The sequence below is a fragment of the Panthera pardus genome, unplaced genomic scaffold (genome assembly GCF_024362965.1).
Source record: "Panthera pardus isolate Hobbes unplaced genomic scaffold, ASM2436296v1 HiC_scaffold_6, whole genome shotgun sequence".
In the NCBI taxonomy this organism is placed as follows: domain Eukaryota; kingdom Metazoa; phylum Chordata; class Mammalia; order Carnivora; family Felidae; genus Panthera; species Panthera pardus.
In genome coordinates, this window is record NW_026526991.1 from 42,757,705 (window position 1) to 42,778,525 (window position 20,821).

The 20,821-nt window shown below is 37.0% G+C and overlaps 1 protein-coding gene across 10 annotated transcripts in view; it reads left to right on the forward strand.

Moving 5' to 3' along the window:
* Positions 1 to 20,821, forward strand: part of CAPS2 (calcyphosine 2) — a 115,992-nt gene that overhangs the window by 54,097 nt on the left and 41,074 nt on the right. For 3 of the 10 annotated variants that reach the window (XM_053894612.1, XM_053894613.1, XM_019455134.2), the window contains exons 2-8: positions 3,572 to 4,222; positions 4,490 to 4,584; positions 7,492 to 7,598; positions 13,417 to 13,466; positions 15,343 to 15,388; positions 15,821 to 15,994; positions 20,341 to 20,463. In XM_053894612.1, the coding sequence (XP_053750587.1) occupies positions 7,521 to 7,598; positions 13,417 to 13,466; positions 15,343 to 15,388; positions 15,821 to 15,994; positions 20,341 to 20,463 (471 nt within the window). In that variant the 5' untranslated portion in view covers positions 3,572 to 4,222; positions 4,490 to 4,584; positions 7,492 to 7,520. Of the gene's footprint in view, positions 1 to 3,571; positions 4,223 to 4,489; positions 4,585 to 7,491; positions 7,599 to 13,416; positions 13,467 to 15,328; positions 15,389 to 15,820; positions 15,995 to 20,340; positions 20,464 to 20,821 lie in introns of those variants that run through there. The other 7 variants (XM_053894611.1, XM_053894610.1, XM_019455138.2 and 4 more) reach the window with 7 other exon arrangements.

A 20,821-nucleotide genomic window follows, 5' to 3' on the forward strand; every position in this document is an offset into this window, starting at 1 on the left:
TTGCTAGAGAAAACAAAACAAAACAAAACACTTAAGCTTGACAATAGCTAGGCTTCCAGTATCTTTTGAGTCCTCTTTAGTGTATGAATGTCCTTTTGGAAACTTCTCCTTGCCTTCACCTCTCCCAAGTCCCAAGTATATAATCAGTCACTCCTCACAACCTCAGTCCAGCTCTTTCTGCTCACTGGTCCTGTCTCGGTGCTTTAATAAAATCAAGATGGGGCGCCTGGGTGGCTCAGTCGGTTGAGTGTCCGACTTCGGCTCAGGTCACGATCTCGCAGTTTGTGAGTTTGAGCCCCACGTCAGGCTCTGTGCTGACAGCTCAGAGCCTAGAGCCTGCTTCAGATTCTGTGTCTCTCCATCTCTCGGCCCCTCCCCTGCTCATGCTCTGTGTCTCTCTGTCTCTCAATAATAAATAACCGTTAAAAAAAATAATAAATAATAACTTAAAAAAAATAAAATCAAGAATTCCTTCTTGGCTTGGGCTCCAGACCCCACCACTCCAAAACCACATCACTCACTGTAGCCTTCAAGGCCCTAAACAAGGAGACCCTTTTATGATCTCACCTCCAGCTTCTGTTCCCTTCCTTTTCACTCCTCTGATACTTGGGCCCCCTTGTTATTCCTTAAAAGAGCGGAAGGAACTGATGCCTCAGGGCACTTGCTCATTTCTTTTGCCTAGAACCCTTTCCCCCAGAAAGCTACATGACTTGTTTATAACCTCTTTCAAGTATTTTCTCAAATTTCATCTTTTCAAAATACCTCACAGTGGTATTTTACATTACCCATCCTACACCTATCACTTCCTATTGTTTTTTTTCTGCCTTTATTTCCCCATAACCCTTATCCTCATATCATATGTAACTTACTTATTTACATTATCACTTCTCCCCTCAATTGAATGTAAGCCCCATAAGGCAGGGATTGCTTATTAGTATTATTTTTACTACTGTATCCCCAGCATCTCAACAGAGTTCCATATTCAATGAACAAATTAATAAATGAATCCTTTAAGATTCCAATCATTAGTTCCTTTTATGAACTACTCCAATTAGAAGGAATTGTCTGTCATTAAATTACCTCATGATCCTATATCTTATTACTTTCTCTTTTCCCCTATTAGTCAGGGTTACCAGAGAAACAGAACTAATAGACATATATTCCCACCCACTCCCTTTTACACACACATGTACACCCATAGATTTTAAAGAAATTGGCTCATACAATTGTGGGGGCTGAAAAGCCTAAAATCTTTAAGGCAAGCTGACAAGCTGAAGATTCAGATAAGAGTTGATGTTGGAGTCTTGAGTCTGAAGGTTAGAAACTCAGGCAGAATTTCTACTCAGGCAGAATTTCTATGTTGCACTCTGGAAGCAGAGTGCTCTGGGAACCTTCTTTTAGGTACTTATGGAGGCTTCACCACAGAGGCATGATTGATGAACTCCTTGGACTTGGATGATTAATTCCACTGGTAGCCCCAGTCCCCTCTTAGGAGGCCTGAGGGTGGGACGGAAACTTCCAACTCTAATCACATGGTCGGCTTCATTGGCAACTGCCCTCCATTCTTAGGTGCTTTCCAAGAGTCACGTCATCACCATAACAAAAGAAGTTTCCTTGTACTCACCATTTAAGAAAATTCCAAGGGTTTTAGGAACTCTGCCAGAAACCTGGAGGAAGATCAAATATATATTTCTTACCATAAATCATAGTATCACAGCCTCCCCTCTTTTCAAAACCCTCTAATGACTTCCTGTCACATTTATAAAATCCAAATTCCTAGGTTTGGTTCAAAAGGCACTACATAATCTGACCATGGCTAATCTCTGCCCCCTATTCTACATTCTCCACTGGCTCCCTTGGCTTCAGCCACATCTATCAGCTTGGCAAGGATGCTCTACCCACTAGCATTTTGCACTTGCTGTTACTTTTGTCTGCAAAATTCCCCTCAATGAAGCTATACATGATCCTACAACTTATATCTATCAGTGTTTATCCCAGTGTTTATCAGTGTTTATATTTTTCTTTATCACATTAATTGCTACCTGCGATGATAGTCTTTATTTAATGTTTATCGCCTCAGATTTTAACCTTCACTGAAACAGTGGTTTTATTTGCTTTATTTCTATATCTATAGCACCTAGAGCAGCTACTGAACCCATATGCCCTCAATAAATGTTAATTGACTGAATTAATGAGGAAATGAGCACTCCTTAACTTTCTAATAATGTATACAATTTTAAGCTAACTATCTTATTCATCATATACATACTAGAGGCTCAATAAGTATTTTAAACTCAATTTAAAAGGCAATACTAGGTTGGCTTATAGACTTTACTTTTTCTAACACTGGATGTATTTGCAAATAGTAGGTGTTCAGTGGTTGTTTGCTGACCTTCAAATGCAGGTTACTTTGGATCTGTCAATAACATAGTATAACATATGGTTAACATAGTATAACATATGGTTAACATAGTATAACATATGGTTAATGTAGTATTGTTTTGTGTATAAGGAAATTAACTTGCTGTGATAGCAACAGAACTTTTGTGAGGAACTGTTTTGAAAATTGGCAAAAAAGTACAATTTATATGTAGGGGCCAAAGGCAGGCCACCCCAAAATGTGCAACTTTGTTATATTGATTATTTTAAATAAAAGTTACTTAAGTAGTCAATGCAAGAGAGCACTCTGACCTGCTCCCTGCTTTGTCTCCACTAAGCAAGAAATAAACCTCCCATGTGAAAGGTACTGTTCCTATACAAGGATGTAAGGTGACATCCTTATCCCCAGAGAAGAAATTAAGAGCCTAGAAGGGTATATAAACAACCCTTGTTACTTTTTATTAATTTACTACCCCAGAGCAATCTGTTTAGAATAATTTACTAAACTCCCCAAATTCAGTTTTCTTTGTTCTTTGTTTTGTCAATTCTTCAGATTTATTGTCTCTTTGCACCCAAAAATATAAAAACTGCCTGCTTTGGTCATTTCTTTAGGTCAGTTTTATTATTGGACCCCTCCGTGGGCATACCTTGCTTGGAACGCGACAAATCTCTCAAACCAGAACTTTCCTTTTATTGATGAAGGGTTAATGCCCATAGACATTGTGTGCAGAGCAAAAAATAAATGAAAATTTCCTGATTCCTAGTTTTGTTCCCTTACTCCATTGCATCGGTATTTTAATTTATATCTCTCTATATCCAAATATCTATGTACCTGTATGTATGTATCTCTCTATAATACTATATTGCGTCTTGTCTTTTTAAATAATTGCAAGTTCTGGGACGCCTGCGAGGCTCAGTCCTTAAGCGCCGCCGACTTTGGCTCAGGTCATGATCTCTCTCTGTTCGTGAGTTCCCACCCCATGTCAGGCTCTGTGCTTGCAAGCTCAGAGCCTGGAGCCTACTTCAGATTCAGTGTCTTCCTCTCTCTCTGCCCCTCCCCTGCTCATGCTCTGTCGCTGTCTCTCTCAAATAAACATTTAAAAAACATTTTTAAATAAAAAAATAAATAATTGCAAGTTCCTTGACAGCGGGCATTATAACATAATTTTTCCCCCTCATAATATCTCTCTAGGATCTAAACTCCTGGCAGAGGCTGTATAAAATTTGTTAAAGAGAACTCACTTAAAAGAATTATATACAACACCCGTGGTGGATCCCGGCTGGGCTTTGGTCCCGTCTCTGCGCCTGAGAAGCCCATATATAAGTGAATCCTCTTCCACTTCCCCGCCGGGATTTAGAGGCACCCTGGAACTGGTCCCCGGATGAGACTCGGAGGCCCCCCACAGGATTTCAGCAGCTCGCTTCGGCAAGTACCTCCGCGGGGTCGCTTGCTTCGCTGGCCGGGTTGGCCGAGGAAGTACCCCACTCAGTATAGGGCAAGAGGTGGCGTGGAAGGAGCAAGGGATTTGGGCCGATCATCTTTTCCTTGTATTTGAGAAAGGGTCTGGAGGCCCAGCAAGGGGACGCCAGTTGCTAGGCAACCTGCAGACGCGGGCCTGGGCTTGGCGGAGTCTACTGGGGGCTGTGCCTTTCCAGCTTGTCTCAGCTGTCTCAAGGGAGTTCTCGATGGAATCGCCCCATTGATACATACCTTTGCCATCCTTCCCACTCAGGACCTGCTCTTTACCTAGCTTGTTGGGTCAATTCAGGTTGGCTGTCGTTGGCTGGTGTCACACCCCAGTCCTTGAATCTCCGATAGGAAGAGGGCGGAGCATTAGTTCAGGTACTTTGCGTTAATGCATAATCTTAACCTTTGTGTGTGTGTTGGGGGGGGGGGAGGGGTGTACCGACAATTACTGTTTGAATTTAAGAATGACGCCAGGTTCATTCAGATACTCGGGTCTCTTATCACCTGGGCTCCAAGATAAACTTGGTCCTCACTTGCATGGAGATTAAATACTAAATCTTTTCATCTTTTTTTTCTCTCCTTGATTATGGGATGGATTTGACCAATTTATTCTTCGCCTTCCATTATGTTCTGATTTGGTAGAAGCAAATTATAGTCACTAATATCACTAACCAAGAGGGAAATGGTGATAATTGCAATTGGAAATAATTATCCTTGAGAAATGAGAAGAGTGGGAGGTGAGTTCTGTTCTTTTTGGTAGCACTAAAGATAATGTGGTAAGACTTGGATCTGTTTGTTAACAACATTCATGACGTGCCAGCTATAATATCTCTTGACTTGGGGCAGTCCGGATGGAGACAGAGCCATTCAGAAGTACTTTTCCCTGCTTCCTGCCACCTCTCCTCCCCAACATACCCCAACTGAGTATTCCCGTCCGACATGGACAGACTTTGGTGTGCATTCCAAAGATCGGCTCACAGGCCATTTATTTGAAATTCTTTTGCCACCAGGTTTAGGTTTCTGGTGTTCTTGAGTCTCTAGCTAATTCTCCTCTCTTTCTTCTGACCTGTACCACCAGCAAGGGGGTAGTGTTAGAAAGAGATCTGAAGCTGGTATAAATTCATGCTCAGTAATAACTGGCAAATAACTTGGCAAAGTAAAATCCCCCTTTTTTGGGTCACTGATTCCTCAGTTTGGAAATCAGAAGATTGAGTTATTTCATCTCTGCAGGCCTGTCCAAATCTTAAGATTCTTTGACAGAGGTGTCAGGAGCCTGACTGTTCCAATTCTGTAGATCCTGGAGTGTTCCCTGTATGATGGCACTGCCCTTTCCTACTCCTGTGATATCTGAATGAACCGTTTGTATGCTGCCAAGGTCTGAAATAACGCACATGTGAACTGACTGAATTCACCTATTCGGCAAATAGTTATTAAGTTCCTACTGTTTTCTAGGCTTTCTGCTAAGTGCTGAGATACAAGGTGAGCAAAACCATAGTCCTTGCCTTTGTGAGGATTACAGTATAGCGTGAAAAATAATTACCATTTGTGCTTTGAATACCATATCTATTGTTTGAAGAACAGTATATGTAGCATGTGATCATGTCATTTATGTGCCGAGAAGGGAAACTAAGAATATGTTTAAAGTGTGAACAGGTATTTGACTATACATTAATTTATTGACTAAATTAATATTTATTATGTATCTGCTATATTAAGGACATGAAATCCAGCTTCATGGTCTTGACAGTTTATTAGAGACACGAAAAGAGTTAATTACAGTCAAAACTAATGAGTGTTAAGCCTAGGGAAATACAGGGAGTAGGAAGTCCTGGAAAGAAGATTTAAATTTTGTTGTTTTTGTTATTTGCAAATGAATTATGGCGATGTAACGTGACCTGTAGTGATTTGAAATGGCTGTAATGGTTTCTCAGGTATAGGTAATTGTGTGGTTGGTATGTGGAGAAAATCACTTAGCTGATTGCTCAGCTTCTCTGTTTTAACTTGGGTTTGTTGGTTGCCAATCATCATGGCAAATACAACACCTTTTGTGATGTGGTTAAAAGCAAACAACAGCCTTCTTTCCCCCCACCAAAGCAATAACAACTTTAAGAAAGTTGCTTACTTGTGAAAGATAGCTCAGGAAAAAAAAAGCCAAATTATTATCAAATCCAATATTGTGATCTTTTCCGAATATGTCTGCTGTTGGTTAATAAGTCTTCCTGATTTTACTCTTAACAGTAGAAATCTGGCCTTAGGTCATGGGATCCTAGGGGAGGGGACTATGGAAATGGGGTAAAAGGAACCATATAGCTAAATTAGTGAAGAACTGGGATATCTCAGTAAGAGGATTTCATTGCACTAAAACTACATTTTAATAATAATAATGATGGCTACCACGAATTGAATATGTTCCATATGCATAGGAAGATGAGAAATGTGGTAACATTAAACGCATTTTACAAATTAGACATATTGGCTCGGAAAGGTTAAATTCTTACCCAAGCTTACATTATGGGAAAGTATCAAAAAAATGAGGATTTTAATATCAGTCTATATAACTCTATGCTGGCACTATGCCATGCCATCTTTCCTTAAAAATTAAATTACTATTAAAATAAATCCCAGTCTAATAATAGAAAAAGAAAGTATGAATTGTTAAACAACATATCCTCAGTATGATTAAGGTTGAAGTGTGAAATAAAATATTCAAAATTTGGGTGACTGAGGATTTTGGTTTTGTACAACTTTGCAAGTTGAGGATTTTCAATATTTTCTTACATGCGTTTTACCTGTCACCTCATAATTACTAATTGGACCATCCGCTCTGTTTTATTCTTTGTATTGAAGAATACTGTTTGCATAACAAGATTTTTCATTAGCTTACTCTGGCAAAGTCAGAACTCCTAAAGGTTTAGGAAAAGAGTAAAGAAAATAAATTTATACCACTTTGTGGTAGAGAAGTACAAGCATTAGTTTTCTATCACTACCGTGAAAAATTCCCACAAACTTAGTGGTTTGAAACAACATAAATTAACTTATTATTTATTATTTATTTTATAGTTCTGGAGATCAGAAGTGCAAAATGAGTCCTACAGGGCTAACATTAAGATGTCAGCAGGGCTGGCTCCTCCTGGAGGCTCCAGGGGAAAATTCGTTCCTTGCCTCTTCTGACTTGTGGAGACTGCTCATGACCTCTCCCTCCACTTTCAAAGCCAGCTATATAGCATCTTCATTCCTCTCTGACCTGTGCTGTCTTTCTTACATCTTCTGTTTCATACTCTGATTATTCTGCTCCCTCTTATAAGGACCCTGATGATTACATTGGGCCCTGCAGATAATCCAGGATAATTTTCACACCTCTAAATCCTTTTACATAATCACATCTGAAAAGTCCTCCTTGTTGTATAGGGTAAACATATTCACAGGGCCCACTGATTAGGGCATGGACATCTTTGGGGGAACACTATTCGGACTAGCATTTGCCCCACATAATGTAATCACCCACAAAAAGTTGATTTGAGTGAAAGAAGTAAGAATGATTAACCACATGACTTCTTTCCATGTAGTAGTAGTATGCAATTTGCATGGCTTGTTTAAAATTAGAGTAAGAATGACCGTTTTGTATGTTTTTACCCTTTTCAAAGTATACTGCAGGATAAATACGTGAACTTGAATGGATTTAGAGGTTAAAGGAGTTGCTTCTTCTCCTACGAGTCAAACTCAGCCATTTTCTGGAAGAAAGCTGCTGCAAGTATGTGTGCTATATAGTTTTCCTCTTGTGGGATGATTCATTAAATAATTGCCCGATTATTCATTAAATGATTTGTTAAATTCATTAAAGGATTTATTAAATCATTGGCCATTTTCTTCATGTTTTTTAATGACTACTTATACTTACAAACATTTAGGATCCATATTTTCTAGATTTGAAGAAGTGAGTGGCCAGGATTGAAGATAATCAATTAAAAACTTGGTCATTGCTTGAATTAGTTTTATTTGTAAAAATCAAGCTTATTATTATGGTTTTCATATTATTATCTTAAAAATTATCTGTGTGTATCTGTAGAAAATGTAAGAAATAAGAATAGTAGAAAGAAGAAGAGAGTATCAATATACATTTTGTGTTAGGTAAGAAGAGAATCTGGGCTTCTATTAAGACCTTTATTCTTTGTAAACCTTCATAATATCACCCTTGTGTATATAAATCATTAATTAAGCACAAATTTACAGCTACTTTTCCCTTGTTTCCATCACAGAATTGGGTAAATATAAATTTTAGTTTAGAAATACATACAAGTGATGTATATTTATATTTCTTTATTCTTATTATTCTAAATATTGAATGCCTACTGCTTGTCCAGACACCATGATAAATGTTTCATTAACTTATATCACTTAATTCTTACAACACACCTTTGAGGTAGGTATTATTATTAACCTACTTTTAGAAGTGGAAGGACTGTGGGTCCTCGAGATTAAGTGACTTGCCAAGATTTTGAACTCCAGTTCTGACTTCAAGATCTGTGCTTTTTACTCAGATATCATTACAAACACCAACAGCTGGGAAATATGTGTAGGAGATAAGAATACAAAAACTTGTTCAGCCCCACTGATAATCAGGGGAATGAAAATTAGCATCATGATATACTTTTATGCCTCTATTAAATTAGAGGAAAAATGTAATATTGAAATACTCAGACTTAGAATCGGTGCATTCTTAACTGGTACCATGAGGGAAAGTGGGTGGGGAGATGGCTTAAACAGGTGATGGGGATTGAGGAGAGCACTTTTGATGAGCACAGAGTGACGTATAAAAAAAAAACCTGACCAAAACATCAATGATAATTCACAGTATTAACTGATTATCATTTATATTAATTGATTTCAATTTACATTGTAATAGTGACATTAGAAAAATTAGTGTATAGAGTTTTGAAAATACAAAAGTTTATTAATATTGACTCATGCTGCTGTCTTTAAATCTGCTTTGTTAACTTTTTGGCTTTTGAAATAATTAGAAAAGCAGGATATTTCATAGAAATCATCACCTTGGGGTGCCTGGGTGGTTCAGTCGGTTAAGCGGCCGACTTCGGCTCAGGTCATGATCTCGTGGTCTGTGAGTTCGAGCCCCATGTCAGGCTCTGTGCTGACAGCTCAGAGCCTGGAGCCTGTTTCAGATTCTGTGTCTCCCTCTCTCTGACCCTCCCCCGTTCATGCTCTCTCTCTGTCTCAAAAATAAATAAACGTTAAAAAAAAAAACTAAAAAAAAAAAGAAATCATCACCTCTTTGCAAAGCTTTCAGGAGTTGAATTTCTGGAATGCAGAGGCATTTGATTGTAATGTGTATATTATGTTCTTTAGAAAATGACTAGTCTAAATTGAAATTCTACAGAATCAAATATAAGAAAACCCAAAAACAAAACAAAACAAAAACCTGGTACCACATTTCTGGAAACAAGATTGGTGGTGTGTATTGACCTATAAAATTTTTCAAGTGATTTGATGCAAATAAAATCCCTGGAATCAGGGCGCCTGGGTGGCTCAGTCGGTTAAGCGTCCAACTTCAGCTCAGGTCACCATCTCGAGGTCCGTGAGTTCGAGCCCCGCGTCGGGCTCTGGGCTGATGGCTCAGAGCCTGGATCCTGCTTCCGGTTCTGTGTCTCCCTCTCTCTCTCTGCCCCTCCCCCGTTCATGCTCTGTCTCTCTCTGTCTCAAAAATAAATAAACGTTAAAAAAAAAAATCCCTGGAATCTATTCTATGGAAATAATCTGAAATATAGAAAAACTCAGATGAAAACAAAGGTATTTTTTAAAAGTGTGTGTTTTTTTAATAATGAAAAAATACTGGAAAAGTATGTAGCAATTGAGAAATACTAGATGAACATGATTTTAAGGAGTAACATGGAAGTTGCTTAAAATAAAAGGGGAAAAAGACAGTATGCAAGTCATTACAAATTTGTCTAAATCTATAGAGTTCACACTAAGAGTGAGCTCTAATGTAATGGATTTTGAGTGATAATGATTTATGAATGTTGGTTTATCAATTGTAACAAATGTACCACTCTGGTGAGGGATATTAATAATGGGGAAGACTATGCATATGTGTGGTCAGTAGGGTCTTTTGGTGTTATGAGCACCCTGTTTCAATTTCAACACCTTCAACTAGCAATGCTCTGATGCAATTGGGTGACCTACAATTCAACCCAGTTTTGATACTATCAACCCAGAGATAGCATCAGGTTCCACAGGTTAAGGGTTCAGTTTTAAAGACTGCACACCTTCTCCAACTTCAAACAAGCCTAGGTTGTTACCTGTGCTTCTGGCTACAGGCTGGAGTTGATACTCAGATACTGGTACTTCTGACCGACAAGCTATGTAAGTCAGAGGTTCCCACAGCCTCCTCCTTGAGTTTGATTAATTTGCTAGAGTGGCTCACAGAACTCAGAGAAACATTTTATTTACTAGATTACCAGTTTATTATAAAAATATATAACTCAGGAATAGCCAGAGAGAAGAGATGGGTATGGCAAGGTATGGGAGAAGGGGCAGGAAGCTTCCATGCCCTCTCTAGGCATGCCACTCTCTCAACCTCCACGTGTTCACCAACCCAGAAGCTCTCTGAATGCTGTCTTTTTGGGATTTTATGGAGGTTTCATTACATAGGCAAGGTTGATTAAATCATTGGCCATTGGTGATTAATTAAACTTCTAGCCCTCTTCTCCACTCCCTGGAGGTCAGGAGGTGAGAGTGAAAGTCCAACCCTCCAATCACAGGGTAGGCTTTATTGGCAACCAGCCATCAAGTTTAGGAGCTTTCCAAAAGCAACCTCATTAACATAACAAAATACATTTATTTCTCTTAACTTTGAGAAAACTCCAAAGATTTTGGGAGCTGTAACCCAGGAACTGGACAAGACCAAATATATATGAGAAATCTGTTTTGGTCATATGAATGTCCAAATGTATATTTCTTACAAATCATAATATCACAGGGGATATACAGGAAATATCTGTATCTTCCACTCAATTTTGATATGAACCTAAAACTCCTAAAAAATAAAGTCTATTTTTAAAAAAAAGGACAGGATATAGCCAGCTAGGGGTCCCTGGGTGGCTCAGTCAGTTGAGCCTCCAACTTGATTTTGGCTCAGGTCATGATCTTCTGGTTCGTGGCTTCAGGCCCTGTGCCAGGCTGTGCATTGACAGTGCTAAGCCTACTTGAGATTCTTTCTCTCCCTCTCTTTCTCAAAATAAATAAATAAACTTAGAAAAAAGTAAATAAAGGGCCAGCTAGTAGTTTTGGCTTTATGGGCTGTTGTCTCTGTTGCAATCACTTAACTCTGCTGATGTAATGAGACAATTCATAAATAAATCAATGTTGTGGTTCAATAGAAGTTTATTTATAGAACAGAGGTTGACCATAGTTTGCCAACTCCTGGCCCAGGGATTTATAAGCTATAATTTACCTTCATTCTGGATTCGCTAGCAAAATTTTGTTGGAATTAGACAAGAAAGGTAACTGCCATTGTAAAATAGGCCTATGACTTTAAAAGACTGTCTTTAAGTCAAAACACTTTCTGGGGTCTATTAAAACACCTTCTGGGGGGGAGGGAGGGAGGAGGGACGGTGGGGAGGCACCTGTGTGCCCCAGTTGGTTAAGTGCCCAAGTCTTAATTTCGGCTCAGGTCATACTCTCAGGTTTCTGAGATCCAACCCTGCATTGGGCTCTGTGCTGACAGTGCAGAGCCTGCTTGGGATTCTCTTTCTCCTCTCTCTGCCCTTCCCCTGCTATTGTGCACTTTTTCTCTTTCTCAAAATAAATAAATAAACATTAAAAAAAAATAAAAGGCTTTCTGGGGGATAATGATGGTGATAATTATGACAACTACAGTTATATTCTGTTTAGATTTTCTTCCTAAGTTTAGATGATATCACGATGTTTTCCAAGTACAATTAAGACAATCTTTGATATGCGATAGAGGTGTGCTGCTACTTTAAGCTATGATGTATGTGTTATAGACAATTGACCTTTAATTCGTTTGAACTGCATGGGTACATTTATATGCAGATTTTTTTCAATAAATACAATGTGTTTTCTATTCTGTATGATTTTCTTAATAACATTTTCTGTAGCTAACTTTATTGTAAGAATGTAGTGTATAGTACATATAATATAAAATATGTGTCAATTGACTTTATATTCCTAGTCAACAGTAGGCTAGTAGTAGTTAACTTTTTGAGGAGTCAAAAGTTTTACATGCATTATTGACTGTATGGGGGGAGGTGGTTAGTAGCTTTAACCCCAGCATTGCTCAAGGGTCAACTATTTTATATATATATATATTTTTTTTTTTTTCTAATTAACTGATTATTTTGTGATTTTATATTTCTGCATTTTAACTTTTTATTAATATAGTATTTAAAACAATGCCGTATTAATAAAGTTTATACTGAATTGAATTTGTGTTCTCTTTGATCAATTAGAGTGATGAAGCTCAGTCTTACATGTAATTTCTTCTTCTTCTTTTTTTAATTTATTTATTTTGAGAGAGAGAGAAAGAGTGTGAGGGAGGGGCAGAGAGAGACAGGGATGGAGAAAATCCCAAGCAGGCTCCGTGCTGTCAGTGCAGAACATGATGCGAGGCTCAAACCTGTGAACTGTGAGATCATGACCTGAGCCAAAATCAAAAGCTGGATGCTTAACAGACTGAGCCACCCAGGCGCCCCTTGAATGTAATTTCTATACTTATTGTCAGTATCACAAAAATGACCAGTTAGATAACATTTAAGAAGTAAGCTATAAGTGTTGATGAATTGTTTGCTGCACTTATTAATTTGAATTTCTCTATGGCTCATATGTATTTCTTATTCCATGGTGGCTGAGCTCACCACCATGAGCTCACCACTCAATTTATCGTGAGTAAATTTCATGTCTTTGCACAATTTTTTGGAAATAATATTGAACATCTACAAATGTATACATGTATATATTTGTCTCTTTGCTTAAATCCTGCAGTTTTCACATTACCTTTAGGGCAAGGTCCAAGTTCTTTGACTTGTATTATGGAACAGTTCTGGCCACGATCTCCTTGCTCTGGATTTCAACCCTGTCTAGCTGCTAACTCTTGCCTGTGGGCTAGTGCAGGATGAGTTGTTTCCTGACTAAAGCAATATTCTCCCTTCTGCCTTTATCTGGCTAACTGCTACTTATCCTTCAGAGTTCCATTTCAAGATTCCTTTTTTTTGTTTCTGAAAAAACGTCCTCAGTTTCCTAGAGTTGTTGGGTACACATGCTATATGTAGTTGCTCTGTCATAGCACGTGTTTTTCCTCATTATTGTTTGTTTGAATGAATGTCTTCCCCAGTAGACAGGGCGCCATGAGGGTAAAGATTGTGTTGCTTATCATCCTATTTCTGTGTCTCAAGCATAGTAAGGAGAGCCTTAATAAATATTTCTTCTATGAAGTTTACTGAGAAAATAATAATCAGTTTTACTGAATTGACTCATTGCTTATCTTTTAAAGTATAAATAAAGGGTATATACATACTGATTTTTTCTTTTAATTAAAGCAAGGACGGACTTCCAAATCACGGGGAATCCAGAATCCTTGCCTACCTGTGTAAGTCACATTTCTTCACATTTGAGCTATTTAATGGGCGAACATATATAATACGTTAACAAATAAAAAAAAATAAAGCAAAATTTTATATGTAGCTGTGATTGTGAATTGCAAAAAAAAAATCGATATTCATGTAGATGGCCTGAAAATTGCTATGCCAGAATGGAAGCAGGATGATAGGATTGAGGGTGATACTTGTCTTGTTTTTTATTTTCTTTAATATTCTTACATTTTCCTGAAAAAGTTAAACTATTATTTTATTTAGAAAATTGAGCTAAGTGAATTTATTAAAGAAATGTATGAAATTTTGAATTTTAAAACTAGGATAGTCAAAATGAATTTAATGAAAAGTATCTGTGACCTTAACCTTATCTTGAGAAATATGACAATTTTGTCAATCTTATTTAAATGATTTTAGTTTTGGACGGACTACATTAATTCATGTTTTATATTGTACATTTTTGCCTTTTAAAATTTGGAAGGTTATTATTTTTATATTTTTTCAAGTATTTTAGACTACAGGACTTATTAGATAATAGAAGTTAAAACCCTAGTAATTTGTTAGGCTGAACCGTATGAAATTAATAAGTATCAGCAATTTCATGTGGTTCTATGTAACAGATACCTCTATACTCATCTAGACAAAGAATAGAGGTAGGTGCAAGCCTTAGATAAATATATTCAGTGTGTACTGACAATCAATCCCATTCATGTTAAATGTTTGACAACTGGTTTTCTGAAAGTGTACTATAAGTTTATTTAAAATTTTACTTGTTAATCATACATAAACTTAAGTATTTTTTAAGTTGGTTATACATTTTACTCCTATAGAAGATATATAGTAGGCAATTTACAAATACTAATAAATATATAAACTCTCTTTTGAAAATTCCATGTAGTCAATTGATTCTCACGGAATGCTTTTTGTTTTTTGCTGAATTCTTGTATCTGCAGCTGACGAACCATTAGTTCAATTTATGAACATTGGTTGATATTTTCATTTATTGTAAAGTGATGTGAGTGATTTATTTGTTGACTTAAGTAATAGTTTCAAATTCTGGTACAATATTTCCTCAGTTTTTTGTTATTTGCAATGTGCCAATTACAGATACGATACACTTTTTAAGTTTAATCTGTACCATTAATGTTTTCTTCACTACTGTTTTAAGTCTCAGAAATCAACAAAATAATAAATCAAGTCCTGATTCATAGCATTTGCCAATGTCCGTGTCAATCATCCTGCTGTGGCTGATTTCAAGCTATGTGTAATATTACTGAACCCAGACTTGGAAAGAGATGCACACCGTTATACTACCACCCAAATACCATAGGTGTAAATAACTTCTAGAACATAGATAATAGTGAAGCACAGTAAAGCCATTAAGAAGTGATGACTTCAAGTATTTATGATCTTTGTTTTTCAACGTTTTTTATTTATTTTTGGGACAGAGAGAGACAGAGCATGAACGGGGGAGGGGCAGAGAGAGAGGGAGACACAGAATCGGAAACAGGCTCCAGGCTCCGAGCCATCAGCCCAGAGCCTGACGCGGGGCTCGAACTCACGGACCGCGAGATCGTGACCTGGGTGAAGTCGGACGCTTAACCAACCGACTGCGCCACCCAGGCGCCCCTGATCTTTGTTTTTAATGTAGCTTATTTAATGAGAAGTTTATATAATTTTATCTTTAATAATGCTTTGTTAACAACTAGCTCAAAAACTACTGAACCTTTATGTAACACAAGCCTCTCACAGCTGGTAGGTGCAGCACACCATTGGCTTTAGTGTACCTTTTTATATAAGATGCAGCATGTATGACTTGCAACTATTAAAGCCTCATTTTAAAAAGTAATGGGATGCATAGATTATTTCTTTCAGGGTTCCACGACTTGATTTGGGAAGCCTTGTTGACTCTGACGAGGAGGTAATTTTTACTTGGTATCTACTATAAAAAACATTCGAACACAATATTGCATAGAGCTCATAATAAATGTTATTTAATTTTATTTTAGGATGGCTTTTCATATATCCCACTTAGTACTGCGCATATTCATTTTAACCCACCAGTTTCATAGAACCAGGACTGATCTTCAGCTGGGAAACAAAGTATATGCTTCCTGGTACTTACGACCACAGTCCATCCTGAGCAGTTCCACTTGCTTTGGTTGCTCAGTGATGCTGTACCAGCGAAATATTTTAAACATGACCTCTGTTTAGCATGTAGATCATAATGATCTGTTTCTTAAACATAAATGTTAAGGTAAATGATAAACCTGTGTATGTTAATAAGGAAAATTAATAATTGTTTTCATTTTTTTTTTCTGGTGGATAACATGCTTTTTATTTTTACATCTAGGAGCAAGACATAATACATGAAAACTTACCAGGACCAACAAGCAAATATAAACTAAAATATCAACAATATAAAACTGAAATGAAAGAGGGATATAAACAGTACAGTCAGAGAAATGCAGAAAATCCAAAACCAGGTGTCACGCAACAGTCTCCAAGAAACAAGGTAGATGACAAGGCATTGTATGAGACTTCATGAAGTTCTGATGTAATTAAAAAAAAAAAAGAAATTCCATGTATCAGAGAAGTCTTTTTGTCTGGGGTGTCTTGCTGTTAGTCACAGTAAGTATAGTAGCTAGCATTTGTTTTTGTGTTCTAGGGACTATTTGAAGTGCTTTGCTTGCATTAAATAGTTTATTCTTAAGGACTACTCTAAGGGTTTATTATTTATCATTTTCAAGTGTGAAAACTCTAGCCAGATGACCTAGTCATCTTTTCTCTCAAGTTTTCATTATTTTGGGATTGGAAATAAGACCATATCACAAAGCTGTTTTTGATGTAGCTATCCTGAACTCTCTTTGTCTCAGTCTAAATTAAAACTGTTTTTAGTTATTTATTTTGTGAGAAAGAGACAGAGAGAGAGAGAGACAGACAGACAGACAGACCATGAGATGGAGAGGGGCAGAGAGAGAGGGAGACACAGAATATGAAGCAGGCTCCAGGCTCTGAGTTCTCACACAGAGCCTGACGTGGGGCTCGAACTCACGAACTGTGAGGTCATGACCTGAGCTGAAGTTGGATGCTTTAACCGACTGAGCCACCCAGATGCCCCTCACAGTCTAAATTTTAAAGTTGAAAAGTGATTATAGATGTGACAATGACCCTATTTTATTCTAAAACTGTCATCACTCCGTGATTTTCTTCTGCGTCATGTTGGGAGATGTTTTTTTAACATCATGAATTACTAAAGTTATGCTTTTTTTTAATATTAATTAGATGTAAATTCACCATTCATGACTATGAGAGCCAACTAACCATAATATATTTAATGGCTTTTCATAAGCATATTGGAAAGGTCAACCTTGAATTGTGGAAAGAAAGGTTTAGAAACATTGTTTATGACACTACTAGCCATAAAAGAGATAGTAGTTGGATGTAATAGTTAACTTTTTGTAAGAATATTGTATTTTCAGGGAAGTTTGATGGTTGTATCAGCTTAACATTTTTTATAGGTAAAAAGAATTGATTAATTTATAAGTAGGTATGGCATATCATTTATCCATGTAGGAACTATCTTGAACTAACTACTACATCACATGGTGTTTAGTGGAAAGAGTAACAAAAGTGATGGGATTATTTTGTCTCTATTATGTTAAGACACGTATCCCAGATCCAAACAGATGTATACAAATGTAATAATCTAATGTCTATAATCATAGGCAGGATAATTTCACAGCACTGTAGCATCCGGCCATGTATTTATAAGTTTTACCATGTAATATTTAGATCACTGTAATATTGTTGGGGAAATAGATTGAAGATATCTAAAAGCTCATGCTCTATTTGCTGCAGCAAAGTAGTTTAAAATATTTTTAAGCAAAGCTTTGATTTACTTGAATATGTGTTCAGATGAGGGCATTTGTTTATTTTTGGTTAAGAGAGGAACCAATATTTCTTGCAAAGCTTCCCATATGTTTGGTAAACACTTACAGTATGAATAAAGAATTTTATAGAAGCCAGCATATGCATATTTTCTTTTGGAAAAAAATTCTGTTTTGCTTTGATTTTTAAAATCTACATATAAATGTATATACTTATTATTTCATGTGTTCTTGATAGTCTTGCAAAAAGACCTGGTTTCTATACATAATAATTTTGTACTTAAGAGTTCGAACAACTTATTTGATATTTTTTTAGATTTTTGCCATTACAAAAATCAAAATTGTTGTATACATGGGCTATTAGTAAAACTGTTTACAATTACATTAATTAACATTGGAATAGTAATCGCTGGAAATAGAAGTGCTCTCTGATATCAGAAATGTAAGCCTCTTGATAAAGTAGGGAACAACATGTAAATGGATTCTTTTTACTGATTAAAAAAAAAAGTTAAAGTTAGACTTATTTAGGACCTAGGGCAATAACTAAAGGTCATAATCACCCATTAGTCAAACTGATATTATCAGTCAACAGATAATTAATTAAACAGTAAGATAAAAGTTCCCCTCTGCTTGTTTAATGGCAGATTTCCTTTGTTGAGTTTCCTTCCATTTAGTGTAAAAAGCTGATGAATCCTTATTGTCAAATTATTTCCCAAAATGTGAACTTATATTTTAAATAATGAAATATCTTTAAATAATGCATGAAAATCATTAAACTTCAATTTTATAGAAAACAGTAATTAAGTCAGTAAATAAAACAAATATTTTTGCCCTTACAGAATATATTCTCATAATGGAAGGACTTAGCAAGAAAAAAATGTTAGTGAATGAATGAATCAATCAACCCATCTAGCCTGACAGATGGTGATAAATGCTATGGATGGAGGGGAACTGGGAAGACCAGGGTTCAAGGTTGGGATTGCAACTTGTACAGGATCACCAGGGAAGATCTTTCCCATAGGTAGCATTTCAGCACACGGCTGGTGCACAAGAGGTGATGCACAAGCCACTCAGAATAAACTCTGAGTGTCAGGAAGCAGGAGGGAGCATAGAGTGTTCCAGAAATATCAAGGAGGATGGGGCACCTGGGTGGCTCAGTTGGTTAAGCCTTTGATTCTTGATTTTGGCTCAGGTCATGATCTCCCAGTTTGTGGGTTTGAGCCACGAGTCAGGTTCTGTGCTGACAGCACGGAGCCTGCTTGTGATTCTCTCTCACTCTCTCTCTCTCCTCTCTCTGCCTCTTCCCACGCTGGCTCTCTCTATCAAAATAAATAAATAAACACTAAAAAAAGAAGAAATACCAAGGAGGATGGTGTGGTCAGAGGAGGAGGAGGAAGGGAGAGATGAGGAGAGAGTTAAGGGAGGGTGGGGAGGCAGATCTGTGAGGCCTTGTAGACCACATAAGAACTTTGCCTTTTACTCTGAGGCAGAAAGCGCCTTTGCTGTGTTGAGGATGGGTTCTGCGAAGAATGGGGCGAAGCTGGAAGCGGAAAGATATTTGTGGCGTCTGTCACAATAAGCCATACAAGAGATGAGGACAATGGCAGCAGAGTTGGATAAGAAGTGGTCATGATGAGAAACCAGATTCTGGATAGATTTTGAATAATTGAGAATATTTGCTGAGAATATTTGTTGATGGTTTGGTTGCAGGCTTAGGAGAAAGAGATGATGAAGGATGCCTCTAAAATTTTGGGCCTGAACAATTGGAAGGGGAGGGAAGACCACCAGGAAGTCTGGTCTGGGGAGGTTAAATTTGACATACCAAGGGGGAAATGTCACCCTTTCCCTTTTGTAAAAGGATAAAAATAAGCTGAAACAAAATAAATAAAAATCTTTTGAAAGTTTCTTTCAATCTAAACTTAGTGCAGACCTTTGCTTATAGTTGAACATAATCTGTTAATTTAATCAGCTTAATTTACCTTATATAATGCTAAAGATCTTTTTTGATGCCTGTTAAAATAAATCACTATGCAGGAAAAACAAATATATTAGCAGGTAAATAAATAAAATTATAAAGTATCCTCATAAATTGGTTTCCCAATAGTTAATACTTATACAAGATGTGTTATTCATTTGTTGAATAAATATCGAGTGTTGACAATGTGTGGTCCTGTTCAGGCATCAGGGATACTGCAATAGAAAAGACAGTTCACCCTAATGGAATGTCTAGCAGGAGAGGCAGGCAATAATTCACAAACAAATGTATAAGATTTCATGTAGTAGTCAAAGGTCATGAAGACAGAGTAGAGTATGAACATGGAGTGTGACCTTTCGAGAAGGATCTAAAGTGAGAACAAACCCTGGAGGAAAAACTCTTGAAATCTATTATGTTTTTGGCAATTGCTATCCCACTGGGACATTTTTCTTGTTGTTGTTAAGGGAATATAAGTACATCTTATATTCAGAGAAAAATTTAGTGTTTATCTTTAGGATCCCAGAGAATCCTTTACCTTAAAGGATAAACTCCATCTCTTAGTACTTCTGAATTTCATTGTATGAAGGAGTGGACATTGCCCATTTTTATTAACTTTACAAAGACTCAAATGGTCAATAATAGTTATAATAGTTGCTACTTTGTATCTAATGCTGACTCTATATCAGATACTTTTATAGGAGTTGGACATTTAAACTGTGTGTGTGTGTGTGTGTGTGTGTGTGTGTGTGTGTGTGTGAAGTAGATACTGTTATTAATTCCCATTGCCATGAGTAAGCCAAGGCACAGAGAGGTCATCTAGCTAGAAGGTGGAAGAACTGGATTCAAATAGGCAATCTGATTGTCAGAGATTGTACCGTTAACTGCTACACAAATAACTATTGACATGTTCAGAGGTGATTTAATACTCTATTTTGTTAAAAACAAATATGCTAAGTATGTGAGCTGAGTACAAACTCTCATGAGTTTATTTATTGCTTTCACTTGCAGTGTGTACAAGGTGAAGCAGCCATCATCGATGGTCTTACAACTCTGGATAGGAAAGCCCTCTTACAGCAGGGTTATGCAGACATCCCGTACAATGCACCGTGGTGTATGAGGAAGTCTGATGCCGTAAGTTACCAGTATTTTTATTTACTTGTTAACCCATTAAGTTCATTTGCCCTCCAAGATTTTCCAGACTTAAAACTGAATAAATAATTGCAACAATTGAATTTGGACTGAGGTGGATGTTCACTAATGAGTAAATCGAGTCCTCGTTTTTACCAATGGTTGCTGTTTGGTATATTTGCCGTGGAAAAATAGTCTTGAATCTTTAAGAGTTTGTAAAAATTTAGTTTATGCTATTAAAAATGTTAATTGGCTGCTGTTTTTGTCAGTGGGTTTAATTTAGCATCACCCCTGCCTCCAAAGTAACCTAGTTAGTTTTTTGAAAGTGATAAGCAAATAAGACTAGAGAAATTCCAGCACG